General features: G+C 40.7%; 2 protein-coding genes across 3 annotated transcripts in view; one reads left to right on the top strand and one right to left on the bottom strand.

Annotated features, from left to right (window-relative positions):
* Positions 1-1,495: 1,495 nt before the first annotated feature.
* On the bottom strand, positions 1,496-5,118 carry cyb5b (cytochrome b5 type B). 2 transcript variants are annotated; one of them, XM_083757780.1, is made up of 5 exons: positions 4,670-5,118; positions 3,827-3,955; positions 2,383-2,409; positions 2,128-2,153; positions 1,496-2,012 (listed from the first exon to the last, which is right to left on the bottom strand). In XM_083757780.1, the coding sequence occupies exons 1-5, from the start codon at positions 4,892-4,894 to the stop codon at positions 1,916-1,918; spliced, it is 504 nt and encodes a 167-aa protein (XP_083613906.1). In that variant the 5' UTR covers positions 4,895-5,118; the 3' UTR covers positions 1,496-1,915. The 2 variants fall into 2 exon arrangements, with proteins under 2 accessions (XP_083613906.1, XP_083613907.1); XM_083757781.1 differs by having other exon boundaries at positions 1,496-2,009.
* Positions 5,119-8,572: 3,454 nt separating this feature from the next.
* The window catches only part of dhx38 (DEAH (Asp-Glu-Ala-His) box polypeptide 38), a 36,337-nt gene continuing 25,951 nt past the window's right edge, over positions 8,573-18,958 (top strand). The window contains exons 1-8 of the mRNA XM_083759936.1: positions 8,573-8,782; positions 11,653-12,008; positions 12,159-12,358; positions 12,988-13,161; positions 13,276-13,459; positions 15,616-15,734; positions 16,000-16,076; positions 16,862-17,017. Of these exons, the coding sequence (XP_083616062.1) occupies positions 11,656-12,008; positions 12,159-12,358; positions 12,988-13,161; positions 13,276-13,459; positions 15,616-15,734; positions 16,000-16,076; positions 16,862-17,017 (1,263 nt within the window). The 5' untranslated portion in view covers positions 8,573-8,782; positions 11,653-11,655. The remainder of the gene's footprint in view (positions 8,783-11,652; positions 12,009-12,158; positions 12,359-12,987; positions 13,162-13,275; positions 13,460-15,615; positions 15,735-15,999; positions 16,077-16,861; positions 17,018-18,958) is intronic.

The raw sequence follows: 18,958 nt of genomic DNA, 5'->3' as shown, positions 1-18,958 counted from the left end.
TAATGAATTTTAAATTATGTTGGTATTATCCTGCAATAGTTGTTTTCTTTCAATAAATTCAAAATCTCAAGACCATTCAACCATGCGTGTCGAATCGAATGCCAAAGGAACACAAATCCTACTGCCAGCCAAGCTGGCAGATTGACGAAGACCTTTTGGTCGAAACGCGTAGGTCCCGTTATTTATTTGCCTTGCTCATCAACAAATTGAGCAAGGCAATTGAGCAATTTTTCACCAACGGAGTGCCTCGGATTCTTTTCTTTTCAAGTCTGCAATTTTCACCTTGACAAGCAGTACAGCTTGGAGGAAGGATACCGTTTGTCCACAAATCCTAGTGCGTCATCGCTCTGTGCAAACAGAAAGATGACTCATGCTGCCTGTGTAATGACCGTTTTTATGTGGGGACTGCAGATGAGAATTCGCAATTTTGCTAAATCCGATGTCATTGCATTTATGTAATGTCCATTAATATGCATTGTCCTGTCTAAATAAACAAATCAAGTAAAGTAACAAGGTATCAGACTTGTGAAATTTCATGTAGTATCAATTATTTTAATTGCAATGCATAGTATGAGACAAAATTGTTTGTTTAAAATGTAGTCAAGAAAATAACTGCTTGCTTGCTTATATATTACTTTTACTATCATCGTTCTGGCAAACATGCACAATTAATCACTTGATTGAGAACTGTAGAAAAATGGAGGGGGCTAGAACATACCTTTCCTACACAACATTATGTCATTGTCAAAAGAACATACATAAGACTGCTTACAGGGTGATGCTTACGTATACGATGATGATACCAAAACAGCATAAAACTAATAATCTTACCCACTCTTTTATACCTGTAAACTTGTGATGTGCATTGTAGGAACTGATAATTCTTATTGGATGTTAAGTTATTATTTTGTAGAGTGAAGACGAAAAAACATTTGCACTCAACTAAAACCCTTCAAAATATACATTACATTTTATAACTCAGTAGCTTAGTAACGACGGTGCATTTTCAATACCGCTGCTGAATCTACTACCAACATACTTGTATTTCCTTAGATATTTAACTTTTGCACTTTTGCTCACATTGAATTGGTGTATGGCATAGGGGTTCATGCGTTTGGTCCGACGGAGCATTGGTCTGAACGACAACCTACCTCAAACCCTCACCCTAACCCTAACCTCCCACGGGGCAGCACACCTAGACCTAACCCCAACCCTCTCCCTAACCCTAACCTCCCCCGTGTCAGCACACCTAAACCTACGCTCAAACCCTCACCCTAACCCTAACCTCCCCCGGGGCAGCACACCTAAACCTAACCCTCTCCCTAACCCTAACCTCCCACGGGGCAGCACACCTAGACCTAACCCCAACCCTCACCCTAACCCTAACCTCCCACGGGGCAGCACACCTAAACCTACCCTCAAACCCTCACCCTAACCCTAACCTCCCCCGGGGCAGCACACCTAAACCTAACCCCATCCCTCTCCCGTCCCCCAACGCACCTCGGACCAATGCTCCTTCGAACCAGTGCTCCGTCGGACCATAGTATGCCTCCCATGGCATAGTACACTTAACTACCATCAAAAATTCAAACTTGGAAATTTGCATGAAAACGTTGAATAAACCTAGACATAACAAGCACAGTTGAAGACACCATTGAACAAACCATGACAAAAGGCATAGTGAGAAAGCAATCTGTGTAGGCAGATCGATATAGAAAGGTCTCTGCTCAACTGTTAGCTGAGCTCTGCGTAGTAGAAGAAGGGGTTAAGAGTGTTTCCTCTATCGTCTCTCTTCCCCTCCTCGGTGCAAAGGATGCAGACACTCCTTAGTCGTGTGCGTTCAGTGAGGAGGTTTTGGTCAAACATATCAAGGCCTCCAGATGGAACGAATGAGATGAGAATAGAATCCCTGGACTCAAGGAGACTTGCTGTGGTCTAACGCATAGTAGCGATACATGAGACCTACGGCAACGGCAGCAATAGCAGGTATCAACCATGTAGTCCAGGCGCTACTGTAAGAGAAGAGAGCCTCTTTGAGCCAGGAACACCAAACCAACATGACCGATATTAAGGCCACGGCATTCATAAAGATGTGCATTTGGGATTATTATTATTATGGTGCCTTACCTGGACTCTCCTGAAATTGTGATATCCTGTGGGCGAAAAGATTAAACGAAAATAGTTTTAAGTATGATTTTCAACTGGTGAGGCGATCTGACAAAACAAACGGCTTTGATTAATGTAATTTCACACAGTGGACGGGACACAATTTCAAATCACTGTCAAGAAATGTTACAAAGCTTTATACAATTATAATAAATTCACTGTCTTGCATAGTAAATGTGATGGCTAAGTAGAGCATGAACATAAAATGAAGCTTACCTTTGGCTTGTCCTTCTTTCTGTCATCCTATGGGGGCATAATAATTACCATCTTTGTTATCTCAGAGCAAATCACATGCAGATGCAAAACAAACAAAAAACAAGTACGATTAGTAGTATGGTTTAGCAGTCTCGGAAAATTGATAGAAAACACGGCAGAAGGCCTAATAAGATCCTGTAGGAAAGAATTCTCATATTTTGTCCAAACCTCAAGCATCCCAATAACACAAACCTGAATAGAAAACCATCCACCAGGACAATGCAGGTAGATTGTGACTGTGGCTCTGGAGTTTGTCTTGTCTACATTATCAGCTACCGATACATTAGCCCTTAACCCATTTAGGCCTGCTATTTTTCAAAAATAGCAGACCTACAAGCTATGAGCTTGTAGATCTGCTATTTTTCAATAGCTAAAGTATAACATAATGCTTAGTTAAAACACCAAAACGGTGTTCCCGTCCAGAATGGGTTTTAACCACCCTTCAACAGGAGCTTGTCAGTGTGAAACCTTGTTGACTGGTTAAACTGGTGTAACAACTGGACAAAACAGAGGGTCAAAACTTAAACTACATACTCAAGTACAAATTTTAATCTTACTAGTACCGGTAGCTTAATCCTGAGAAAAACTGACCGGACATCCATTTCTCTTTAACAATAAATTAAAACTATGTCTAACATCACAGCATGCTTCTCATTTTAAAGCGTTGCTTGGCACAGACCACCAAAATATTATGCGATTCAAAGTCCAAGATTGATTTATGGTGGCCGGAGTGCATGCAGAATGGAGAAAGAACTGAACAGACGAGCCCAGGCCCAAAACTAATGCACATGCCCCTCACTCGGTACTTGGTACATCCATGATTTACTTTGGGTCGATAAGATGCAGTTCAAATTAGTTGCTGTGCAGCCAAATATATTAGAGGCTATATGAGCTTCTATGTGGACAAGCCTAACTTCAACCATGTCAATGATGCTTTCAGTGTGTCAGGGCCTTCAGTCTTGCTCTTAGACATTTCAACAAAGACTGGACAGGCCAGGGGTGCAAACTGATTACCACGTGAGCATGGTTCCGTCCTCGGGTTGAGTACAGAGTAACCTAACCCTAACCTTAACCTCAGTAAAACTATACCTAAACCTAACCTCAGTAAACTATACCTAAACCTAACCTCAGTAAACCTAACTTCAGTAAACCTAACTTCAGTAAAACTAACGCAGTGGCTGGTGGCGTTTCCAAGAACCCGAATCCGATTCCCTCCTCGCGATTACCACTGACGACCTCTCAGCTATGGCCGCCCCATGAACCATGGATGAGATATGTTACCTGTTCTGTTTTTTTCCTGCTTACTGTGGGCTGTGAGTGTGATGACACCTGAAATGAGCTAACTGGATCAAATCTTTAGCAGTTCGTTTTTCAGGGCTACAGGTGGAGTGATATTCTAAAGTACCATATGAAGCTCCCCAAGGTAATATTGCTCCAGCATCTCTCTAGCGTCGGTGGAGTGACCGACATCTTCAAAGCTTTCTGTGGCGTCTGCGCCGGCCTGCTCCAACAACACCTCTTCACCTCCAGGATGCTGAAAGACAAGTGCAGAAAAGGATCATATTTACTAACTTAAAAATTACTCGCTGTCAAAAGGATAGTGTAACGGATGGCACGCACATCCAAGTGACAAACAGTACTTGAAATTAATAAGGAATACTTCCCGATGAAGATCCTTGTGATTGAAACATCTCTCTCTCTACTAGTGTGGACCTTATTTTTCTCTCATTCGCTCTTTAAATTAAGTTGTACAATGGCCATGGGATGTAAGAATATTGATTTTATTCCAAATCCTTCAGCTATATTCTCTTATAAGATAATTTAAGCATGATCGACTTAGCTTTAATGGTCCAATTTGTTTTCTAACAAAATTACTTGTATTTATCCATACACTGAAGGACTGGTTGATAGATGATATATGGTATTTGGAACTCATAAATCAAACATACCACAACCACCAAATTCTACAAATACAGTAATAATAAAGTATTTTTGGACACTATACCAATTAAAAACAGAATTAGCCTAAACAGTAAGTATGATGGTATAACAAAGTAATGACAACAGCACAGGTATAACCTCACATAACCCTTAATAGCAGCTAAAGATAGCAGCAGCTAAAGATAGCTTGGGGACGGGAGTCGCTTATTGCCTTAAATCTGATCTGCAAGGCTTAAGCCACAATAATGAGCTATAGTAGAATGTAGAGATTGAAAGTCGCACTAACTATACTTTACTGAAACATTACCTCTTCAAGGAAAGTCGTGATGTCATACACTTTATCGTGGATTATGAGCCATGTGTCCTTGCTCGTATTGTGTGTTCTTATTTCTTCCAGAGTGTAATACTTTACACCATTTTCTGTCGTCTCGCCGTTTTCTTTAATAACGTCATCATTATCAGTACAGTAGGCAGTGGCACAGACGTCCTCTGTGTTGATGCTGCTGCTGTCGTGTATCTCCTCCTCACCCATCGTTGTAGACAGTTACACTATATAGTACCGAACTGGCTAACGTTAGCTTGTTGGTCGCTATAGTGTATATACTTAGCTAACTAAACCCCGATATCCAAACAGACGTTTTTAACTTGTGCAATTGGTAAAACTAACTCATTATTAGCGCGTAGTAAGAACACACACACACACCAGGAAGGAACAAGTAAAGTTAGCACAAATTCTAGTGGCGCAGTAATTCTGTCGCTACCATAGGTCGCTACCTGGTTGTTGCGAAAGCCAAAAGACATCCCTGACATTTCCCCATCCTATGAAAACACACCATGCCTTCCGCGTGGCCAATGAGACGGGGCGTCGTGGAATGCTGACCAATCGCAATCGCCCATTTGATGATCACGAGACTCAGATGACCCGCAGGCAGTCAGCGTTGCGCCTAATTTGCGCATCCACGGATTTGCAAAAAAAACAGTTACCATTGATGCCGGTACACGTGCACCTGATCCCACCCAATGGCACATTTCCATGTCTTGACTATAAATTAATCATCAATAGAATAACCGTTGACTTCAATGTTTGGTTGTTTACATATTTAACTTTTATATCTGATACTATGGTTCTTCTGCAGGAAAACCCCTGTGGCAGCACAGTTATGTATAACTATTTAGAGTTAAATATAACTATCATATAAGTTATCTCCATGTTATAGAGTAGGCTATGCCTATAATTAGGTTTATATGAGCTAGCTATGAGCTAGCTCATATTACAGTTATGTTATTCTATACAGTTATAAAACCATATATGTTGGCTAATTACGTTACATAACTATTCTAACCTTTATAGAGTTATACAGTATATCTCTGATATAATTATAGCCTGCTGCCAGTGCTAGTGTTTCTATAGGTTATGAACCATGACCAACTTATAACAATTTACAACTTGAGGTGGTGTTTTTCAACTCCAGTGCTGTCCATGTACAGTTGTAAGTACACATGTCTGTGGCTATAGTGGCTACGTTTGATTTCTACATTTCTTATCTTTTCAGATAAGGAGCAGCAGCAGTGTGTATGTAGACGTAGTGATAGGGTCAGTGACGCATGAATCTAACATGATGGCAACTTAAAGCACTTCCCTTGCAAATAGGAAAAGGGGTGTCATCATTGCTGTAACCTCTGCTAAATAGTTTTTAACCATAGTTTTACCCTTAATAGCTGTCTTTCCTTTGCCTACATGTGGGCCTACTATTAATGCCTTTATTTTTACTTTACTTTTACATTTTATTACATCCAGTAAATATAAATTGTTGTTAGCAAGGTCAAGATCATGTCACACCAATATTTGGCTACCTGCTTGTTATTGTATTTACAGCAGAATAATACAAACGTTTCGGCTATCCACCATGAATAGGAGGTGATGGTGTGTGCAGGTGCAGGTCATCGGTAGATATAAAGGACTGGAAAGAAGTCAGAGGATTTGTAACCTATGTAATGAAGCCAGAATTCGAGATGAGTATCATGTTTTGTTGGAATGTAAGAATACTGGCATTATGAATTTCAGGCAAAAAATACCTGCCAATTATTTATTTTACCCGCCCTTCTATGTTCAAATTAATTGCATTACTAAAATCTGAAAAACAAAAAGTAATCTATAAACTGGGTGGCGGGTGCTTTTCTGAAAAATGTTCTTCCACTGTACAAATAGGGAAAACTTTCCGATATGTCTATGTATATCGTGTAATCTGTAATGTATTGTATACTTTCGATTGCATACTTTTATGAATCTGTGCTCCAAACCATGTGATCATGGTCGTGATAAATGATGATGATGATGACATTTCATGAAACATAGAACAATAACATTTTTTTACAACACAAAGGACAATGTCAGGACAACAATGCCACATTACAAAACAAATGTACAAATCACTAAATGTAAAAAAAGAAAAAAAAATCCAAAATAGAACAAATGTTATCCAATTTTAATAAAGCAGAGTTTCTGAGGCTCAGGCCAGGTATGTAATGTATTTATCTACCATCAACTAACTGAACTAGTTGTTGGTGACAATGGTGAGGAAGGCTGGTAAAGGGGTCACAGGGAGTGCAAATATTGCAGAATTATGGAAGAGACGACACTACAAAGACCGTTTTAATTGTGTTAAAAGTGATGATTTCCGTGGCAAAGTGAGTGACAAATGTAATGTTGCAAGTAATTTAATGCACATGCTTTTAAGAACAAGTCACAAAGTGCTTAACAGAAAAAATATATAAAAACAAAAAGCATGGATCATAGAGGCACACAATACAATAAAATAAATGTGTCAGTAATGCACAAGAGCACAACAACAACAGAAGATAACAATACAAAGTCACAAATTGTCCCCTGTATTGTTGATGATTGAATTGAGTGGACAATCTGGAGGCAATGGGAGGTGGAACATGGATGCTAGTATACTGAATCTGATAAACCCTTTCATCATCTCTGTGCTGCCGGATCAGGAGAAGGAAACAACTGCTTGACTCTGCAATGTCTGCATGCACTGCTGTGAATCTGTAAAGTACTGAAGCATTACAGATGCCTTAACCAATTTGTAAACGTTTCATTGTTGAATGTTGGCCTGTTAATTAGGATGGAAGACAGATTTCTTTCCATCTTTCTGTATCCATTTAGGGATAATACTAGCCCCTTTCGGGACCCTACGTAAAACTTTTCTGATATTTTGTTGAGTTTTACGTTGGGTCCCTGCTCGCTACTGTACTTTCGTATGGAAATTCCTATATACGGAAATGGAGATTCTCTCTAAAATAGGACCCGCGGCATGTGACGCCATTATTTTCCTTGAGTTATTCTGAATTCGGTAACTTTAAGTAGCTATACATCCAGCTGCGAATATCTCCTGTGGCGCGGAAGCCGTTAAGTATTTTTAATCTTTGTTTGACCGATTTGGTCGCTTTATTTCTTCTTGTTTGTTTACCGTTTATTGTACCGCCTCCCGGTGTGCGGTTGGCTTGTGAGGCTACGTCCCTGCCTCTGATCTGCTGTGTCATAGCTATAGCGCCACTAGCTAGCCAGATAGCCGGTACAATGAGGTGTCAATAAACAAGGAAGGAAAAGAAGAATCCAAGCTTCGAAATCGGGCAAACATATATTAAAAATACTTAACGGCTTCCGCGCCACAGGAGATATTCGCAGCGGCATGTATGGGTACTTATACTTTACATATTCAGAAAGCCTCATACTGAAGAATATCGTCAAAGAGCGCGGGGAGGCGGTAAACATGTAAACATGAGCCAGTAAATGTTTTCATCAGGTGGCATGGACGACGTGGTATAGGACCCAATGCTATCTGGGTCGAACAAATGTCAGAAACTTCAGTAGCATTTGGGTTCTGCTTGGAGGGCTAGGATAATACTATGTTTGTACATGTAGGCTATGTGTTCCATACCCATGCCGGCTTACTGTTACTGCAGTGCTGCTGATAGATCTATCAAATCTACTTGGATATATACTTTGTCTCCTTGGGACGAAGGTTTGGAAATTGATTCATTTCTAACATCATGATTCATGCCCCACCTTAGAGTAAGAGTATATATACTCTAAGTGCCCCACTCACTCAGATTCTCTAGTGTCCTTGTTACTCAAAGAGGGTTCAATAAAGCTGTTTGCTCTTGCGTATGACGTCACGTGACGTATGGCATTGTGGGACGGCAATGGCAGCCTTCTTGTCTGTAAACAAATACGCGTTTTGTACGACAACTAAACCGTCTGTAGTTTCTAATCCGTAGTGAATGACTACCAAAAATCACCGAAACAATCATTTTACTGTAAATAACTAAGTAGACACTTGGATTAAAAGTATATGAGACCAAAGCCAGGACAGCAGACCGCCGCCACGGCCCACGCCTCAGCCGCCCTGTAGGTTAACGCACTGCCGCTAGCTATAGCGTAATGCTAACATTAACCAATGTGTTATTATCTATTTATGATTAATGTTGTATCCGATCCAAATATCCGTCAATATGAATCGAACCTTTGTTGTCAGTCACCCGTATCTCATAACTATTTCTGTAGCTATAGTGTTGGGCAATGGCTTCGCTAATAGGCTTAGCAGCTAAAGCTAGCTTAACTACATTTCCCAGTAGGTTGTGGGTAGTTGCTATTTGCTACTATACATTATATGAATGTATGTAGCGTCACTTAGTTTAAGATAAACACAAAAAGCTGGATATTAACCTGCCAAAAGATAGATGTGTCACTATACATCATTTACAGTACATCAACATAAAACAGCACAACGGAGAGCAGTTTGTTCAGTTCATCAAAGATAGCCGAATGCTACCTTTTATTTACAGCCCATTCATTGAAACCGAAAAGTCCCGGTTGTATTAAACTCACCGTGTGGAAAGCTGGGGTTATGCTCTTTTTTTTTTTTAAATCTGTCAAGCCTGTTTCATAAAAATCAACAATAGACATGTCATGACCTACATTCTGTCAATACATTCCGTGCATTTTGATTATTTTTTATATAAGTGTTCGAGTTAGGAAGCGCTTGTTGGAAAGCACTGAATGGTCCATGCGTACCGCCCGTTTCTAAATTGTACAGTACATAATGCAGGAGTCAGCAGGACGTTGTTGCTGCTTTGAAAACGAGTGCTTCCAAACTCGAACACTTGAAAACAATAATAATAAATAATCACTTGCACGGTTATTGACAGAAAGTAGCTCATACCATGTCTATGATGGATTTTTGTGAAACAAAATAGGATAACCCAAGCTTTCCGTACAGCTGCAATATTGGTGAGTTTAACATTGTTTAATACAATCAGATAGGACTTTTTGCATGGTTTCAATGAATGGGTTATCAAGGGTTGGTATTGCAACTTAAATGCCAGATTATATGCATTATAGCATCTTGCTAGCAGTTACATCAAAGATAATTCTGCATCTCCATCCATTTGTAGTAGGTGACTGCACGATTATGAAATTATGACCGATATCCGATCTCCGATTATTTTCAGGGTCATATCTGCTCCCGATACCGATTTCGATATTATATGGATTATGCTGCCTTCAAACATTAGAAATACACAAAACAAAAGTGACAGAGCCATTGACGGTCACACTATTATTGTGTCATCAATATCTGTGAAAATAATATGTATTATTTTGAGACCGATCCGACACCGATATGGCAGATTCCGATATGCTACCGATTATATCGTGCATTACTAATTTGTAGCTTTTACATCTGCAGTTCTCAGACTTTCTTATTTGCAACAACCCCCGGTTAGGTAGCCTATAGGAAAGCCGTCAACGTTCAATTTAGTTTCCGAATCCTAACTGGACTGATTTTAGTCAATCACTATTCAATCACTCGTCATCATAATATTTCCATATCTACATTACTTATGTAGCTATTCGTGTGGAGTCTGTAATAATAGTATTGTTATGCGTTTACTTTCCACACGGACAGATTTCAGTGTGAGTCACCAGTGCAGCTGAGCTGACAGAGCCAGAATGTAAAGTGGCCTACAAGTACATTCTATGTGAAGCTTGAATAAAAGTGTAAGCAGCTGCAATTGCTTTAATCCAAGTGTATGAGAGGCAAGAATGAAACACAAAAATGCTACGAATGGCACTAGGTGACCGTGTCACATGGACAAACCACATCAGAAATCTGGTCCTCTACCACAGGTCACAGAGAGAGAGAAGGATGCTAGATAGGAGTGTGGAGGGCAGAGATTCAGATGTCCCAAGTTGTGTTGGCTAGACCAGTGGTTCCCAAACGTTTTAGCTCAAGTAGCAAATAGTGAAAATAGCTCACAACGCGTCACTTCGTGGCATGTTGTGAGTTTCTAGATCGGCTATTTTCACTACTTCTTAAACATGTTTTCCAATTAATGGAATTAATTGATTTTTCATTTATTAATGCATAAAATTACTCCCGTGACAAATCATAACATTTGTTTTTAATTCATGTAAACTAGTGATAGACCGATAATCGGCCACGGCCAATTATCGGCTTCGATATTCATGATTTTAATTAATATCGGTATCGGTGCTAAAAACAAATAATCGGAAAGAAACGACCGATTATTATATTTCTCATGAATGCGCAAACATGGTGAAACAACCACTTTCATTGAAAATCTGGTTTTGATAAACTAGAACGGTGCCCGTAGGGCCTCTACAGCCCATTGGGCACTGACCTGCTTGGTACGATGCAAGTTGTAAATGAATGCCCCACCCAGATATGTCTGTCTCCCTTTTATGCCCATACATGGAGTTCTTTGTAAGGCATGCCCAAATAGGGAGTATATGCAGCCAGCTTGTGGAGTTCTGTCTTGTGTCAGGTCCAAATATGGAGTGCTGTGAGGTCAGAACAGGCCAGCTCCATATATGGACACTGGGCGTATGGATGACGTCACAACTAGGTAGGCGTGACATCAGCCCTGACACAAATGGTCCTGACCCAGAGTTTGGGAACCAGTGGGCTATAGCTGCTAGACCACACTCTGAGTCTCGCAACGCATCATTTAATGTAGCTAGCTACTTATACTTGAGAGCTTTTAGTGCATCTCAGTTCCGAGTTCGACAAGCATAAGCAGTTTGCAGTACTCACACTGGCAAAATTACTTCCTAAAGCATTAACTTGAGTTAACATGTCATGGATTAACTGCATAAGCAGTTTGCAGTACTCACACTGGCAAAATTACTTCCTAAAGCATTAACTTGAGTTAACATGTCATGGATTAACTGTCCCCCTTATGTCTCGTCTTTACCAGATCATGGACGATGATGATGTCTCAATGCACAGGCTGGAAGGCAGTGATGCGACTGCTCAGGTCGGGGGGTTGACTGTAAAGAAGAAGAGCAGCGCTGCTGAGGAACCACATGTTTTTCGGGCACCCACTCCTCGCACGTCTTTACTAGGCTTGGATCTTCTGGCGGCCCAGAAGAGAAAGGAACGCGAGAGCAAGGAACAGTTAGAGGCAGACATCAACGACAGAGCCAGTAAGAAATCAAAGGTATCATCCTTCAAGGACTGGGAGGAACCGAAGAGTGATTCTGACTCTGATGATGAAGAAGATGGTGGTGGTGGTGGTGGTGATGAGGAGGACAAAAGTACTAAGAAGGAGAGGTATGTTGTTTACGGTCATATTTATTTCATGTACATTAGAGTATATTGTCAATTATGTAACACACTCTTATGGTATGGTATTATAAACGTCTTTGGTCAGAATTTATTGAAAGGTCTTCACATATTATACGTCTTATTTTCCCCTGACAGGAAGTACCGTGTGACTGGTTCTGAAACGCCGTCCAACCCCGGAGGAGTCAGTGAAGAGTTCCGTCGCAGACACCAACAGAGAGAGAAAGACAGACGTGAACATGGAGTCTATGCCTCCTCCAAAGAGGACAAAAACACCGAACGGGAGAAAGAGAGAGAGAGGAGCAGAGATAAGGGCAAGGAGAGAAGGAGTGAAAGAGGTGATTTTATGTCATAACATTTCTATGGTGGTGGTCTGCAAGGGGCTATCTGCCTAAAAGATGATCTCTGTGTGTATCTGACTGTATTGAGTTAATCTCGCAAGCTGCCAGATCATTCGGTGAAACTAGGGGTGTCCAACCGTTTTTTTCCTTAACGGCTAACAGTTAATTAGCCGTCATGGCCTAACAGTAACCGGTTAATATAATGTCTCCATTTGGCCACCTACGCCAAACCTTGCCTGCAGGTGACCCGATAGATGAGTGGGCAGGGTGTGTAGTGTCTGTGTACCACATGGGCTTAAATGCCGACAGGCAGTCCCGGTTAGATTTCAAACTGGCCGGGCCGCATGTCACATGCCTACTCTCGATGTGTAATAATTTAATAAAACAACAATAATGTACGGTCACAGCACGTACTGTAGATATGACTCTTCTAATGTTTAGATGTTTAACACAGCTCACCTGATTTTAGGAGGTTCCCATTATTCTTTGGAAGATAAGGCATGACCTTTGTTTTGTTTTTTAGACTATCGGATCATCTTATTCTAGATTTGTTTAAACACGTTAAATGTTTGGCGTGTTTTGGTGCAGCAACTTTTACAGAACTGTCCATCTTCTATGTCTGGCAGATGAGCGAGAGCGCAGCCATAGCCACGGAAGCAGCAGCCGGTCGGACCGCAGCGAACGCTCACCAAGAGATGGATCACCACGAGATGGATCACCACGAGATGGATCCACGTCTGAACGCCTCAGCCGAGGGAGTAAGAGAGATGAACCATCTTCACCACAACAGCGCCCAAGAGGTAAGACAAAATTCACTTAAATAATATGCTTAATGAAGTCAACAGCCCCTCTGTCACACAATATGTCATGTCTGGCCTGGAGAGACCACTGAAAAAAGAGTTCCCTTCTTACAGATTCCTTCACCCCGTCACGTTCCAACTGGGAGGAGGACGACAGCGGTTATTCCAGTTCACGGCACAGTGGGTCACAGTGGGAGTCTCCGTCACCGGCGCCTTCAAACAAAGAGGCTGATCAAAGAGGCTCAGAGCGCAGAAGTCCTGGTTCTGGTTCTGTCCGGGACAGCGAGAGGAGGGACCGGTAAGTGACTGAGTTTTAGAGTCGTCTCGGTTACAATTCATTTGAAGGAGGGGGAGTGAACAAAATTAACTACATAATTTCATGAAAAGATACATTACAAATTATTGATTCAACTGCTTTATACATTTTTCTGAGATATATAGTGAAATTTATTATATTATCATTTAATCTAATAATCTAATTGAACTATTTTGTCAGACTGCTGACAAACTTGTTAGATGGGGGGCTCCTCTCGGTAAACTGTAGTTTGGGCCGTGCCCATGGATTTTTTCAGAATAGAGACGTAGAGTGCCCCCGGGAGATTTCACAAAAATCATATTCATATCTCGAGACTGCAAGACAAAACGAGTTTAGATCCCGGACATAACAATAATCTTCTGAGATGATGCATCATTATCTGTCATATTTAACAGGCTTTTGAAAATATTCCAGACATGTTCTAACAGTACACCATGCATCTAGACTTTAACTACATCATTTGATTGTTGTTGGTTTCTTCATGACCTAGGCTTTGCCTAAAAAAATGGCAACTAAACAATACGGGGAAGCAGCTTTTTGCTTCTACGGGCCGACGGCATGGAACAAACTCTCACTGTACCTTCGACAGGCAGCCTCTGTAGACATTTTTAAAGCACAGCTCAAGACCCACTTCTACAACATTGCTTTTAATTGATCTTTTATTTTTTGTTATTCATGTCCTCACTGTATTGCATTACTGCTTGTTTTTTAATGTCGTTGCCTTGCTTTTCTTTTCTTTTTTCTCCATTGCTCTGTAAAGCACTTTGAGCTGCATTTCATGTCATGAAAGGTGCTTTACAAATAAAGTTTTATTACTTGCGCAAGCAGAGCGCGCAAGCAGAGCGCGCAAGCAGAGCGCGCAAGTAATAATTTCGCCCGGTCTCTTCCGCCGTGACAGCTGTCCCGCCATTCGATGTTTATGCAGAAAAACATCAAATCTGTGCCTGTTTTGCTGGGACCAAATGACCACAAATGACCATATCTCTTACGTCATCATTTAGAGCTAGTCATACGTATACTATATACATAATCAGTAAAAATAAAATAGCAAATTGTGCCTGATCTGCTGGGACCAGAGTATGTGGTGTGTATATGTATGACTAGCTCTTAATGATGACGTAAGAAATATGGTCATTTGTGGTCGTTTGGTCCCAGCAAACCAGGCACAGATTTGCTGTTTTCTTGCATAAACATCAAATGGCGGGACAGCTGTCACGGTTTTAGGCGCAAAGTAACCACAGTATACCGCTAATCAACTTACAACTACACACTCTATATAGTATATGTATTATGTATAGTATATAGTATATGCCTATATACTATATATATACTATATATACTATATATACTATATATAGTATATGCCTGTTTTGCTGGGACCAAACGACCACAAATGACCATATCTCTTACGTCATCATTTAGAGCTAGTCATACATATACACACCACGTACTCTGGTCCCAGCAGATCAGGCACAAGTTGCTATTTTATTTTTTACTGATTATGTATATAGTATAAGTATGACTAGCTCTCAATGATGACGTAAGACACACGTATACATATACGTATACATATACATATACTATATAGAGTATGTAGTTGTAAATTGATTAGCGGTATACTGTGGTTACTTTTCACCAAAACCCGGGCCAGCCGTCCCGCCATTTGATGTTTATGCAAGAAAACAGCAAATCTGTGCCTGGTTTGCTGGGACCAAACGACCACAAATGACCATATTTCTTACGTCATCATTAAGAGCTAGTCATACATATACACACCACGTACTCTGGTCCCAGCAGATCAGGCACAATTTGCTATTTTATTTTTTACTGATTATGTACATAGTATACGTATATAGATAGAAACTTGAACCATACTTAATAATACTAGGTGTTTATATGCATAAAGTAGGTAGGTAGCAAATAGTTACACCTAATGATTATACATTTCAAACGTTCCTTCACAGAGATACTGTGATTTAACAGTTTACAGCGGTCGAAAGTACTTGCGCGCTCTGCTTGCGCACTAGTTGGCCATTTATGGCCTACTAGTGTGCAACAAGCAAGTATGCACTCGACAGAGTGCAGTTCTAGTTATTATTATTATTACATAATGAATGTTTGTGTGGTCTGTACTTTAGGTCAGTCAGAGGCCGTTACCCCGATGACACACCTCTGCCCACCCCCTCCTATAAGTATAACGAGTGGGCCAACGACAGGAAGCATTTAGGATCTACGCCTCGTCTATCGCAAGGGAAAGGTACTATTTCAGAAGGAATAATAAATATCCACACTGCTCCCAATTAAATTTGCTTATTTACAATGTTTCTGGTAATATGGACCTTTATTAGGCATCCTGTATAATTACTTCCTTATTTCTTTATCCTGCATCTTCTGAACCCAGCTTTGGTGGATGTGTTGTACACCAGTTCATTGTTTTTCAAAGATACAATTTCAAACCATATTATGTACCCAAAGTACAGTATGTTTAATCAGAATCTTTCTCATTCTCTGTTATGGCTCAGGCAGGAAGGAGGGTGGCGAGGAGGGAATTATGTTTGATAATGAGGAAGAGAAGGAGCAATGGGAGGAAGATCAGAAGGTAATTGTCCTGCTTGAGTGCTTGACACAGTGTGTGTGTGTGTGTGTGTGTGTGTGTGTGTGTGTGTGTATGTGTGTGCGTGTGTGTGTCACTGTGTGTGTGTGTGTGTGGGGGGGGGGGTGAGAGTTACAGTAGAACACAACCCTAGGTCCTAATCCTAACGTTCGATATCCAATCTGACACTCTGTGAATTGTTCCTACACTAGCACTCCGGTTGTATCCTCAAAATAATGTCATTCAATTGGCATTTTAAAATACAGGTATATGCGGTTGTGAGCACCTACCGTACTGTACCCTGCCGTCATTTACACTCCTGGCTCCAACAATCCCCCTTCGTGCATGACCGCGTTCCTGCGTGTCTCTGTCGATCTCTGAATCACTTTCTCGGATTAAACTCGTCAGTCATAATTATGTTTTCCTGACAGTCAAACATTTGAATAACTCAGCTAGATCCTTAACCCATTTTGACCTGAGATCAGATTAAAAAAATGTCTTCTACATCCTGACAGTTTTCTGAAAAAGCTATGTTTCTATGTCAGTCTTTCTTCGATTTTTCAAAAATAGCAGACCTACAAGCTTTTTCAATAGCTAAAGCATAACATAATGCTAACACCAAAAGGGGTTCCCAACTTCCCGCTCAAAATGGGTTAATATAGTCATGTATGAATTCAAACATTATGATGTGGTGTCATTTTTGCCTCTGTTTATCTAGCTGAATGATCCTTTGTTTTGAATGGGGGAACTTTGTCTTGTCTTTTTTGTAATCTTTCTGTGATCGTTTACAGCAAGCTGACAGAGACTGGTACATGATGGATGAAGGCTCCGATGAGTTCCACAACGCTCTGGCTTCCACCTCTGAAGAATATGTGAAGAAGAGAGAGCAGATCCTTCAGAAGCAGACACAGAAACGTATATCTGCGCACAGACGACAAATCAATGAGGTACAGCTAGGATGGGTATCGTTAGGATTTTTTCGAGTCCGGTACCGATTCCGGTTCTGCTTATCGATTCTGGTTCTTAACGGTTCCCTATTTCGGTTACAAAATGATATAAAAGAGGTCAAATGTTTAACAAAAAAGCTCAATGTCAATTTAAGACATGTAATGAATAAATAGTGTAACATACTCTTCCTCCTCATTCAGTTGAGCCATTTGTGGATAATATAGTAAAAAGATAAATGGTATAAACTTAAGGTCAATTGTTTTTCACAAAGCTTTTATTTTTAAGACTTCGATTTAAGACAGATGAATAGAGTATAGACCAACATCCTTTCCTTTAACAGTTGAGCCATTTGTGGATACTACAGTTACCTCTTACTACTACTGACAATGACAACAAATATGCCTGAGAGACTACACAACATAAACATCAATGCAACACATCACTGCAACACAAAGTCACAAATCTAGAAAAAAATAAAAAGATAGTCTCATGTGGTGCACAGTCTGCATGGCATGTCAGAGCAGAGTGTATACTGTATACTAAAGACATGTATAATGAATAGTATAACATCTTCTCCTTTATTGAGCCATTTGTGGATAATATAGTGATTCTTTTAAATGTATCTATATAATATCGATTCTGTATTTACCCAGGGCAATAGTGTTGTAGGCTACTTCTCTTATTACCAATAACAAATAAAAGCATGTCTGAGATCTGAGAGCAACATACACACGATTGACTGTGTAAATTAGCATCGCTAATGAAGGGGAGGGGGCAGTGCATCAATGGGGGATCATTGAAAACAAAGGCGGCTTGCATGCTGTGGTTTGCTACTAACAGAAATGTGCATGGGCTGCCCAAAGTAGGCTATCTTTTGTTGTTTTTTCGCCACCTCTCGAAGTTAGACTGGGTATCTGGACCCTACACCGTGATCACACACACACGGGTGCGCACTCGAAGTGAGTGCACCAACGCTTTCTCTCCTTGTCTCATGTTGATTCAATGCTGCGCAGCCAGCGTGCTGCGCACGTATGCAGTGAAGACTCAGACAAGGCGCAAGATTCCTGTCCCCTCTTAAAAGTTTCCTCCCATAAACTTCACTTGAAAATTACGTTTAAGAAACTTTAATAATGATGTTGCCTCAGTGCCAGGCATAGCGAGAGATGGCTCCGCCTCTGCAAGCCACAAGCCCACAACTCGTCGCTAATGCAACGCAATGTAGGCTTGTAGATCAGCTCTGTTCCCTGCGCATCTATTAAGGGAAGAAAATAAATAAATATCGTGTGACGAAATTGAATTATTGTAATGGGTACCCGGTACCCAGGCACGTTCGGTTCGGTACATACTTGGTCCCGAGATTCGGGACCCACCCCTAGGTACAGCACGTCATCCCTGGCTGCTTGTTTTGATCATTTATTTGTCCTGTTACAGATTCATTGATTCATTTGTACGTTTGTGGTATTATACACACGTACATTTATTCTAAGTGTTTGAGGGAGAAGTGTTTGTCTGAGCAGAGTTGATTGATTAATTTTTGTCTCCCAAGAGAGAAATTTGTCTTGGACCCCAAGGACCCTTCCTGCAGCATACGCATACAAATACAATACAAGACAGTACACAATACAAGACAACAATGAACACAGTGACCCGTACAACATTAAAAAACCACACCCAACATACCTAGTGCAGAAGATGAATTAAGAACATCACCTCATAACCTTCGACCCCTACCCTGTTTGCCCTCTGCAAGGACTCTGTTAAGGAGTGTGATTGACAGAGAGACAACGGAATTATTATACTATTGTATTTGCACGCATGGACCTCGTACCTCCTACCTGATGGCATTAGCCGATACTCAGGGTATAGAACATGGGAGGGGTCAGACACAATTTTCTTAACCTGTCCAATGGTGGCCTGCTCACACACAACGCTCACACACA

Source organism: Protomyctophum parallelum (genome assembly GCF_964188405.1).
Source record: "Protomyctophum parallelum genome assembly, chromosome: 2".
Lineage (NCBI taxonomy): Eukaryota > Metazoa > Chordata > Actinopteri > Myctophiformes > Myctophidae > Protomyctophum > Protomyctophum parallelum.
This window is presented reverse-complemented; position numbering and strand designations above follow the sequence as displayed.

Excerpts from the sequence above, each read along its gene's own strand:
- cyb5b (XM_083757780.1), bottom strand. The coding sequence starts at position 4,894 with ATGGGTGAGGAGGAGATACACGACAGCAGCAGCATCAACACAGAGGAC. Across the intron at positions 3,956-4,669 it reads TCACGACTTTCCTTGAAGAG|CATCCTGGAGGTGAAGAGGT; the intron begins GTAATGTTTCAG and ends CTTGTCTTTCAG. Across the intron at positions 2,410-3,826 it reads ACCTTGGGGAGCTTCATATG|GATGACAGAAAGAAGGACAA; the intron begins GTACTTTAGAAT and ends ATGCCCCCATAG.